This window comes from Acomys russatus, chromosome 28 (genome assembly GCF_903995435.1).
Source record: "Acomys russatus chromosome 28, mAcoRus1.1, whole genome shotgun sequence".
Classification (NCBI taxonomy): domain Eukaryota; kingdom Metazoa; phylum Chordata; class Mammalia; order Rodentia; family Muridae; genus Acomys; species Acomys russatus.
The window spans coordinates 36,597,037-36,608,298 of NC_067164.1; the positions used below are offsets into that span (position 1 = coordinate 36,597,037).

Genomic DNA, 11,262 nt, shown 5'->3' on the forward strand with positions numbered 1-11,262 from the left:
TGCATACGCATTCTTCATTATGAGGTAAGGGATCTGGTTGGTTAGCGAGACCTGAACTAGTGGCTGGTGAGTGGTTCTGTGCATTCCTCTCTTCTAACAAGTTGGACAGTCAGTCTTTCTCCAAGGTTAGGAAGTCCTTGACCTTTTAACCCTCTTCCTTCCTTACAAGCACTTTCCTGACTAAGTCAGCAGCTGGTCTAGCCCACTGGGTGAAAGGAGCAAGAACTGTACAAGGACAGATGCAGGGCTGCTAGCTCCAAACCTGGGCACTAGAGGGTGCTTGCAGTTAGTGCGTCTTCTTGCCACTTTGCTTAAGGAGGCCTCCCAAATAAGGGGTGGTCCTGGGGGGGCATCAGATACATGGAAGGTCTAAGACCATATGACTCTGTCCTGAGACTCCTGGTGCAGCTAACCTTCTGGAAAAGACTATAAATAGGCAAGAGGGTAGCTACTAGGTCCTGGCATACGGGATATGCTGCTATAGTTAGCAGGGACACTATGTCCAGAAAGCTGTGACTTTCTTCTGCTTACTATGTTACCCCACCGCTCTCACCCCAAGAACAGTAACAAAAGAGGGAAAAGGCAGATTCACACTGTCACAATTTATTGAAGTTTTATAAAAACTCAGGCCACATGGAAGAAAAAGACATACCTCAACAATGTAGGCCACACTGTTAAGGGGTTTCTCCTCTGCTCTGGCACTGTTGTTAAAGCAGCTCCTCACTCTCTACCTGTCCGATAGCACGCACATGTTCCTGAGCTGATGGGTCAAAGGTGCTTGCCTGCCGCTGCCTGTGTGTGAGGGCGTCACTGCGCTATCCCTTGATGGCCCAGGGGCCGCTAGGGGCGATGAGGCTTTCAGAAGGCACCTGACCCTTTGTTGTATGCCTGTCTCACCTCCATGCCTGCTGTCTCTCTCCACGTGTGCAGCCAGCATGCAGCCCAGCTTAGGAAGAATTGAGAGGTGAAACGTAGACCTCTCTCAGAGCAAGAGCCAAACCAAATAAATAAAAATTGGGTGGGAACAGGGGGTGGAGGAAAGGGGACAGTCCCTTGTCTCAAGTCTGGTGCACTTCGTGGAACATCAGTTCACGGGGGATGGCTGTTTCTGGACCAAACTTGGTGGCTGCCCGGCGCTCAAAGGCAGCAACGTTCTGTTTTACCACCTCATCAAAAAACATGGTGGCCAGCTGGGAGTGCAGCAGAGAACGGAATTCAAAGGAAATCTGGAAATGCATAAGAGATAGTCAGAAACTTCAAGGGCATTTTGGACAGTTTGTCTGTCTGTAGTGCCCTTTTCTCCTCATCCCCTCCAGACATCACTTGAGAATCCTGACTCAGAACTGAGCAAAATGCAAACCTGATACGGACCTAAGCCTCTGGGAACTTGCTGACTTCCAGTGTTTAGTTTTACCCTCATCCCCAGTCCCAGGCCTGTGCCAGAAAACCTGACTCACCGAGAAGTCCACAGTGCAGGTTCGAGGGTAGGCAGGAATGCCAGGGCTGAACCGCCAAACAGTCTCTAAGTGGTTGAAGAGCTTGCCGTCAGTGCAGACAGCCTGGAGTAGGATACAGTTGGCTAGTAACTCCCATTGTTAAGGAAGAGGGGTAGTGTTAGAGGAGCCACAGCAGCAGTTCTCAACCTGTGGCTCGAGGCTCCTTTGGGGGTTGATGAAGGGCCCTTTCACAGGGGTCACCCAAAACCATGGGGGGGGGCGGGAATGTACATTAAGATTCATAACAGCAGCTGAGCAGTGGTGGCGCATGCCTTTAATCCCAGCACTTGGGAGGCAGAGGTAGGTGGAACTCTGTGAGTTCCAGGACACAGAGAAACCCTATTTCAAAACACAAAAAGATTCATAACAGCAAAATTACAGTTTGAAGTAATAATGGAAAAAAAATTTATGATTGGGGACCACCACAGCATAAAGAACTGTATAAAAGGGTCACAACATTAGGAAGGTTGAGAACCACTGAATTAGAGGGTTTAGCTTGGTGGAACTACTTGCATAGCATGTGTGATATCCTGGGTTAGCCAAGCACCACCCAAAATAAAAGTAGTTGTCCCAGCCTGGCAGTTGTGGTGCACGCCTTTAATCCCAACACTTCAGAGGCAGAGGCAGGTGAGTCTCTGAGTTTAAGGCCAGCCTGGTCTACAGAGTAATTTCTAGGACAGCCAAGGCTACGTGGAGAAACCCTGACTTTATTTAATGTTATAGTAGGTAAATATTTAACATGTAGAAATCAAGTAATTATAGAAAAGGCAAAATAGTCCTTGCATATGAAACTGCCAAGGAGCATGAGAGTTCCTGGTGACTCCCACCTGGACAGGCCTCACCTTGACCATGTGTGGTTTGACCATGGAGACTGCAGAGGTATAACGTTCCAAGACAGGTGGAAAGCCGACCTCCAGCTGGGCTTTCAGGTGACCCTTACGGCTGGATACCACTAGCGACTTCTTACACCACGGCACAAACTCTCGATACTCCTGGACATTGGACACCACTTCAAACATCTCCTGCATCGAGTACCTAGGGCAAGAGGAACCAGAGAGCCAACAAGTGCCAGCTGGGGCAAGGGTGCCTTGCCACTGGTTCTGAAGCAAAGCCTTTGGCCAAACCTGGACTGTTGCATTTGCAGTGAGTGCTTCCCACGCCTGCCCGACAGGCTCCTGCAGTCCCGGCTAGCCTTAAACTCTGAATAGGTGAGACGATCTTGAACAGTTGGTCCTCCTACCTTGACTTCCTGAGAGCCGAGGTGATGAAGCACACAGCATCCGGTTTGTGTTAGGGACCAAACAGCCTTTTGCCTGCTAAGCAAGCACTCTACTGACTGAGGCAGCCTCAAACCACAATGCTTTTATGTTATTCTATCCTAGTACAGGCTCTAGATGACAGGTTGTCAGTCTTTTGTTTTGTTTTGGTTTTGTTTGGTTTTTCGAGACAAGGTTTCTCTGTATAGCCTTGGCTATCCTAAGACTCCCTTTGTAGATTAGGCTGGCCTCGAACTCCGAGATCTGCCTGCCTCTGCTTCCAAGTGCTGGGATTAAAGACGTGCGCCACTAACACCTGGCTCAGGTTGTCGGTTTTATTACTAGTCAGATCTCAGTTTTTTTGGTTATTTCATATGGAACAGATCAGAGAAGAACTTGAAGCAGTCAGTTCTCCTTCCCACTTGGTGACAAGTGCCTTTACCTGCTGAGCCATTGGAGTTTTAAAAAAAGACCATCTTGGGCTGGAGAGATGGCTCAGTGGTTAAGAGCACTGGCTGTTCTTCCAAAGGTCCTGAGTTCGATTCCCAGCGACCACATCATGGTTCACAATCATTTATAATGAGATCTGGTACCCTCTTCTGGCATGCATGTGTAACACTGTGTACATAATAAATAAATCTTAAAAAAGGACAGTCTTGAGTAGGCCAGGCTAACTCACTATGAGCCCAAGTTGCCTTCAAATTCATGATCCTCCTGTCTCAGCATCCTGAGTATTAGAAAGACAACTCTACAACTTCTACAGTGTAGCCTTAGGTAAATTACCTGTCCCTCCATTCTTTGCCTGTAACACACTGGAGCCCATAATACTTGGTCATGTGCTCGTAAGGACTTAATGGGACATTTTTGTAAGATGCCCATGGTATGGACTGGAGATGGAACTCTTGGTAGGTGCTTGTTTGGGATGCAGAAAGGCTGAGGCTCAGTCCCCAGCACCACATACGTGGCCAGTAGGTGGTGCTGGGTCGTTGGCAGTTGAAAGCGCTGGCTGCTCTTGTACAAGACCCAGGTTTGAGTTCCAGCACCCACATCAGAGAGTTCACAGTAACTTATGACCTCTGTAATTCCAGCTCCAGGAGGATCAAACAACCCTGGCATCCAAAGACACCTGCACCCATGTTTGCGACACACAGTTACACATAATTAAAAATGTATCTTTGAAAAAATAGAAAAACCAGTGCAGTAGTAACCACCTGTAGCTTAGCATTTAGGATTGCTCACTGCTTCTCACAGGCAGGTGGGTCACTGAGCTCGAGGCCAGCTTGGTCTACAGAGTGAGTTCCAAGACAACCAGGGCTACACAGAGAAACCCTGACTCAAATATTTCACATTTATTTATCTGTGTGTGGGAATGCATGTGCACTGGGGGGCAAAAAGACAATGCAGGAGTTGCTCCCCTCTTTCAGCGTGCAGATCCAGAGGATCAAACTCAGCTCCCCAATCTTGACAGGAAGCACCCCCACCTCCAGAGCATTTCACCACCACCCCCTTTATAAAGGTCTGGCGCGTAGCCTGTAGTACAGGTTAGTGGGCTGAAAGTGATAGGGACTCTCCCGCCTGAGCCTCCACAGTGCTGAAGTCATAAGCATGCACCACTGCTACAGTTTTTAAATTATGTGTATGTTCTGGGGAGGGGGTGTACATGACACAGGCTGCCCAATGTACGTGCTAAGAACTGAACTCAGTGCTACAGGCTTCTAACCATTAAGCCATTCTTCCAGCCTCCCTCCCCAAATTAGAGTTTAGACATCTTTTAGATATAGTTTTATTTTGTGTGTATGAGTGTTTTTGCCTGCGTGTACGTCCTTGAGGTGGTGGTGTGCCTCCATGCGGGACTGGGAACTGAAACCGGTCTTTCCTAACAGCGAGTGCTCTTAACCACTGAGCCAACTTTCCAGTTCCTAAAGTTTGTTTTGAGTCAGGGTTTCCTGTGTAGCCTTGGTTGTCCTGGGACAAGCTCTGTAGACCAGGCTGGCCTCGAACTCACAAGAGATCTGCCTCCCAAGTTCTGGAATTATAGGCATGTACAGCTGCTCCCAGCTAGAACATTTATTTTAGTATTCATACGTATTTATGGGAGTTGTGGTAGGTGCCTGCAGAGACCACTAGACCTGGAGTCACAGGTGGGAGCTGCCTGATACAGATCCTGAGAACCAAATTTGGGTCCTCTGGAAGAGCAACATGAGCTCTTAACTGCTGAGGTAGCTTTCCAGCCCCGGAAATAAAATAACTTGTATTTATATTTTGTGTGTGTTTATGTTTGGCTCCTTTTTGTTGAAAAAATAATGTTTTCTTATTTTGTAAATTTATTTTATGTGCATTGGTGTTTTGCCTGCATGTATGTCTGTGTGAGGCTGTCAAGTTACAGACAGTTGTGAGCTGCCATGTGGGTGCTGGGAATTGAACCTGGATCTTCTGGAGAACAGTCAGTGCTTTAAACCTCTAAGCCATCTCTCCAGCCCCCGAAAATATATTTTTTTCATACAATATATTTTGATCACATTGTCCCTTTCTCCCAACTCCTCCCAGATTCCACCCACCACCCAAATCCACACCTTTTCTCTCATTTAAAAAGCAGGCATCGGGGCCAGAGAGATGGCTCAGAGGTTAGGAGCACTGTCTGCTCTTCCAGAGGTCCTGAGTTCAATTCTCACCAACCACATGGTGGCTTACAACCATCTACACCCTCTAATGGCCTTCTCTGGCATGCATGTATACACGCAGATAGAATACTCACATGCATAAAATAAATAAAATCTTTAAAAAAAAAAAAAAAAAAAAAAAAGCAGGCATCAGGCCAGGCGTGGTGGTGCAGGCCTTTAATCTCAGCACTAGGGAGGCAGAGGCAGATGGATCGCTGCGGATTGAGGCCAGCCAGGTCTACGAAGCGAGTCCGGGATAGCCAGGGCTACAGAAAAACCCTGTCTCCAAAACAAAACAAACAAACAAACAAAAAAACCAGGTACCAACCTGGGTGTGTTGGCACACTCTGGGAGGCAGAGGCAGTCGGATGTGTGTGAGTTCGAGGTCAGCCTGGTCTACAAAGCCAGTCCAGGATAGCCAGGGCTATACACAGAGAAACCCAGTTTCAAAAAACCAAAATGTGTGTGTGCACGCACAATATGCATGACTCAGGCTCTGGCTTTGTAGTCCAGAGAGGCTTTAAGTTTGCAATCCTGCCTCTGGCCTCCAGAGCTTAGATTGCAGGCTTTTGCCACCACACCCAAGTACTCGGTGGCTTTGATATGTTTCTATGATGTAACTCAGTTCTAGACTATTTAATGCACGTGCAGTGAGAGCAACGGAGGAGGGAAATTAGGTTGGAATGCTGGCAACAAAAGAACGTTGCTGGGGAGGTAGGTGGCCCAGTGTGGATCTTACCCACTGTTGGCACATGGTTGTTTATTTGCAGGGAAGAGAAGGATGCTCACCCCATGATCCTACGCTCCGAGTAAGCCTTTCGCTTGTTGGTGAAGGGGGCAGCAAATCCCATGAAGGAACGACTGGGAGGTAGGCCAGCCTCGGCTGCCAAGACCTGGGCGGCGCGAGGCAAGAAGAGGTCACAGGAAATCAGAAACCTAACGCCAAAAGGAAAAGAGAGGCAGCGTCACGATTCTTTTTTTATGTTCAACCAGTTCTAGGTGAAGGGGTAGAGGGATGCACCACGGAGGAAGGTCGTTTGGGCAAGCTCTTCTCCCCCCCAGCACCTGCTGCAGCTAGCCGGGCGAGCTGGCCAGCCAGTCACGAGTGCGAAAGGTCGAGGGCGGCTGAGGACAGGGCCAGGGGTGGGGATGGGGAAAAAAGAAGGACACATCCGAAGTGCCAGCTGCCTTTGGGGCAACGCTATCGCCGCAAGCAAACTCAAGCATCTCTGACCCCTAACCCTGACCAGGCCCATCACAGCCAGGGCGCCCGGGAAGGGACGAGAAGTGGCTGGCGCGCGCCCACCCCGAGCACGGAACTTGCAGGCGCATCTCCAGAGCGCTCTCCGGGCTCCTGGGGTGATGGGCACTGCCAACGCCAGCCCTCCTCCACCTCCTCCTCCTCCGGCCCGCGGTCTAAGGGCTGCCCCCTCCACCGCAGACCCCCTCCTGTCCTGCGCGGGTGCCGGTGCCGGCCTCTCACCTCATTGGCCGCGGCGGCCGCGGAGGGCCCGGGGGCGGGGTCGGGACGGAGCGCGCGCCCCGGCAGAGCCAGAAGCCGCCGTAGCTCCGGGCGGCGGCGCGCGTCGGGGCCGGGAGCCTCCGCGCGCCCGCACAAGCCATGCGCGCGCCCCTGTCTGGCGCGCTGGGCTGCGGGCGAGCGAGGCCGGGCTGGCTCCTCCGGCTGCGTGCACCCTGCTCCGGCCCGCGCGCCTTGCTCCGGCTAGGCTAGCACTGGAGCGGCGACCGCAGCTCCCGGTCCCCTTCACGTAATGCCGTGGACAGGGCTCGGGAGAAGAAGAGCGAGGGAGGAAGGGGCAACGCTGCCTGTCGGGAGATGTAGTTTTCTTAGACACCTCTGGAGAGAAAGAAAGGGCGCCGGGTGCGTGTCTGAGGAGCTGCAGCGATGACTCGGGGGGAGCTAGGTCGCCTGGTACTCACTACTTGGCGAGTCTGTGGTCACAGGACCTGGTACGTAGGCGCAGAGGCGACGTCGTGGGCGTGTCAACGGCAGATGTCTGTAGACACCCTGAGGACGGTCTCCCGGAGCCCCTCGGACTGAGAGGCTCTGCTCCACTCAGCAGCCTTCGCATGGGCCTGCTGCTGATTTGGAAAAAGGACAGCAACGTTACAAGCTCCGGACTGGCTTGCGCGCTCTTCTCTCCCCTCCTCCGTCCCCCTTTCCTCATTCAGCTCCTTAGTTCCAACTGGCCTTGAATTTGCACGTCTACTTCTATACAGTGAAGTCGGAGGCCGAGGCAGGAGGATTGCCACGAATTCTAGGCCAGCCTGGGCCACATAGCCAGTTTTAGAGAAGCCAGGTCTATATTGAGGCAGGCCCCACTCTCAAACCAATCCAAGCACCGACGTGGTTTGTTTGTCCTTTGAGATGTCCTCACTATATAGGCCTGGTTGGCCTCGAACTCTTGGAGGTCCTCCTGCCTCTCAGCTGCTGAGATTACAGGCATGAGCTCGGGGAAGGGACAGCTCCACAGCCTCCCCAATTGCTGAAACAACTGGTGTGAGCCACCACAACTGGCCAAGATTCACTTTTAGAGAAAAGAACCATGACTGTCTGGGAAAATGTATATACTCTGTGGAGGATGAGATATCATAGGCAGAAAGCCAGACAGTGGTACCACACACTACTTCCTACTAGTCAAGGAGAAAACAGCTGCTCTTGATGAAAGTAAGAACAAAGGAAAAAGAGAGAGGAGAAACAAATTACACATTAGAAAGAGACTGGAGCGCACGCCTGTAATCCCAGCACTCGGGAGACAGAGGCAGGCAGATCTCTGTGAGTTCAAAGCCAGCCTGGTCTACAAAGTGAGTCCGAGATAGCCAAGGCTACACAGAGAGACCCCCGCCTTGAAAAATGAGAGAGAGGAAGGGAGGGAGGGAGGGAATGAGAGAGAGAGAGAGAGATATGGGTGCAAGAACAAGTAAAATTCTCCCACGTGAGGCTAAATTTAAGGACGTTGGGGCTGCCCCAGAGCAGCTCTCCACATTCATCCGAGCTTTGCTTGACAATTGAATATGGTGGCGGCGAGAAGACAGGCAAGCAAAGCTAGGTTGTGATGCAAGTTGAATGCATGACACACATAAGGCCCCAGATTCCATCTCAGAGTCAAGACGAGGCTGTCCAGATGGCTCAGTGGGTAAGGGTGCTTGCTGCCAAGCCTGATCTGAATTCAGTTCCTAGGACCCGCCCCCCCACCCCCCCGCCGTCCAATGGAGAGAGCCTTCTCTGACCTACACACTCACCCACACCCACTAAAATGTTTGGTGGGTTTTTTTTCTTTAGTTTTGTGTGGGAGTGGGTTGGTGGGTGGGCGTGACCAAACGAACGATTTGTCTTTTTTGCTTTTGCTGTCTCTCTCTTCCACCCTCTGGGGGGCATGAACTCCCTAGGTTCAGAATGACGTCATTTCTTTCCTCTTCTGGGACCTTTCCTTCTGAGCGCTTCAGGGAGGCCCGCCATGTTCTCACTCCCGCTTCCCTTCCCGGGCTAGGGGATCTCCTTCCAGTTCAGACGCGATGCTCTGATGGCATATGACCTTGAAGGGCAGTTTACTCCTTCCAGCCTCACTCCCTGGTCCAGACCCACCTCCTCTGACGTAGGAGACAGCTGCTTGGAGTGAGGCTGAAGGAGCAGGTTGGGTAAAAGAGAGATTGACTGGGATGCATGACTGAACTGTGACCTCATTAACACTTCGGTAACCGACTTAACTGTTTCACAATCCCTACGGTCCAGTAGCCCTACAAAACCAATGTGCTTGCTGTTCTCCAACTAATTAAAAAGCTAATTACTCCCATTTAATCCTTCCCTGGTTCGTTCCCTTTAGCTCTTCTTGTATCCTTGCTATTTTACACCAATAACTTCCTTTAATTATTGACTCAAAACACCTTCTCCAGGAAGATTTTCACCATTCTGAACACTAAATTCTGTGAAAACAAGCGTGTATCCTGTATTTTCTCATTGTTTTGTGTGTTTCTTATATTTTCCTACATTGTAAACATTTAAAAAGGGACACTTGCCTTAACTTACAAGTTTCTCTTTTTTAATCTTTTTTTTTCACTTTTATTTTTTAAAAAGATTTATTTATTTATTTATTTATTTACTTTTGAGACAGGGTCTCTCTGCATAGCCTTGAGTGTCCTAGACTTGCTTTGTAGACCAGGGTGGCCTCGAACTCACAGTGATCTGCCTGCGTCTGCCTCCCGAGTGCTGGGACTAAAGGCGTGCGCCACCACGCCCAGCCCAAGATTTATTAACTTATTATTAATACAGTGCTCTACCTGCATGTAACACCTGCGTGCCAGAAGAGGGCATTAGATCTCATGATAGATAGTTATGAGCCACCATGTGGTTGCTGGGAATTGACCTCAGGAGGAACCAGTGCTCTTAAGCTTGGGGCCATCTCTCCAGTCTTATTTATTTTATTTTATTTTTTTAAACCATTATTTGATATACATTGGTGTTTTGCCTGCAATTATGACTATGTGAGAGTGTCAGATCTTGGAGTTACAGGCAGTTGTGAGCTGCCATGTGGGTGCTGGCATTTGAACCCAGGTCCTCTGGAAGAGCAGTCAGTGCCCTTAACCACAGAGACATCTGTCCAGCCCTAAATAAAGGTATTTGCCACTACACCCAGTTTAGCTAGAACTCCTAAGTTTCTACCTACCAACCAGCTAATATCACCATATATCAGTATATAAACTGAATCTTCACATTGGTTAGTGCTGTGTGCTTTCCACCAGAGAAGACTACACGGGGTTAAAGTGCTTTCCACCAGAGAAGACTGCATGGGTTTAAGCCAATAGAGATTTTTTTTTATTAACTGGCTACTGGCTCCAAGTACATTGGGTGATTGGGATCCTAGGTAGCCCTGAGCCTTTCTCAGGGTGAGCTTTTTTTTTTTTTTAAGATTTTATTTATTTATTTTATGTATATGATTACTCTACTCTTGCATGCCAGAAGAGGGCATTAGATGGTTGAACTCAGGACCTCTCAGCCCCTCCAAGACATGGTTTTTGTGCTTAAAAAGCTCAGCCTGAGCCTGGCAGTGGTGGGTGGTGCACACCTTTAATCCCAGCACTTAGGAGGCAGAAGAAGGCAGATCACTGTAAGTTGGAGGCCAGCTCTTCCAAAGGACCGGGGTTCAATTCCCAGTACCCATATGGTGGCTCACAGCCATCTATAATGTGATCTGATGCCCTCTTCTGGCCTGCAGGTGTATATTTGGGTAGAACACTGTATACATTTAAAAACAAAACAAAGCAAAAATGTCCAGGTTGACATGCTTCAGTTAACAAGAACAGCCAGACTTGGAACTACAGAAACCAGAAAGCAAGGTTAGTCCATTTAGAGACTTTCCCATCACTGGATGAGGCTTTTGTTTCCAGTTTGGCAGGATGTGCTGTCTACGTGCTAAGTTTTATGGCCTGGATGGCACTTTCATCATGGGGTCAGTTATGCTAAGGTCTGGGGCTTGTTATATCAGAAGGAGGAAAGAACAACAGGCAAATCAGGCTTGGCTCTGCACAGCCTGGATCTCAGCGCTAAGGGTGAATTTGAGGTCAGTCTACTCTGAGGCCATCCTTGTGGGAGAATGGAAAAGAGATGAAGAGAGAGGAGACCAGGGTTACCCAATTTATTATATTTTTTAAAAGATTAACTTATTTATTATGTATACAGTCTTCTTCCTGCTTGTACACCTGCACACCAGAAGAGGGCACCAGATCTCATTATAGATGGTTGTGAGCCACCATGTGGTTGCTGGGAATTGAACTCAGGACCTTTGGAAGAGCAGCCAGTGCTCTTACCCTCTGAGCCATCTCTTCAGCCCA

The 11,262-nt window shown here is 49.5% G+C and overlaps 1 protein-coding gene across 3 annotated transcripts; it reads right to left on the reverse strand.

Annotated features, from left to right (window-relative positions):
- Positions 1-986: 986 nt before the first annotated feature.
- On the reverse strand, positions 987-7,035 carry Coq10a (coenzyme Q10A). Of its 3 annotated transcripts, none has more exons than XM_051170879.1 (5): positions 6,896-7,035; positions 6,202-6,348; positions 2,339-2,531; positions 1,458-1,559; positions 987-1,226 (listed from the first exon to the last, which is right to left on the reverse strand). In XM_051170879.1, exons 1-5 carry the CDS (start codon positions 7,033-7,035, stop codon positions 1,059-1,061), a joined length of 750 nt encoding a protein of 249 aa, XP_051026836.1. In that variant the 3' UTR covers positions 987-1,058. The 3 variants fall into 3 exon arrangements, with proteins under 3 accessions (XP_051026836.1, XP_051026837.1, XP_051026835.1); XM_051170880.1 differs by lacking the exon at positions 6,896-7,035 and adding an exon at positions 6,719-6,807; XM_051170878.1 differs by lacking the exon at positions 6,896-7,035 and adding an exon at positions 6,478-6,639.
- Between the last annotated feature and the right edge of the window lie 4,227 nt (positions 7,036-11,262).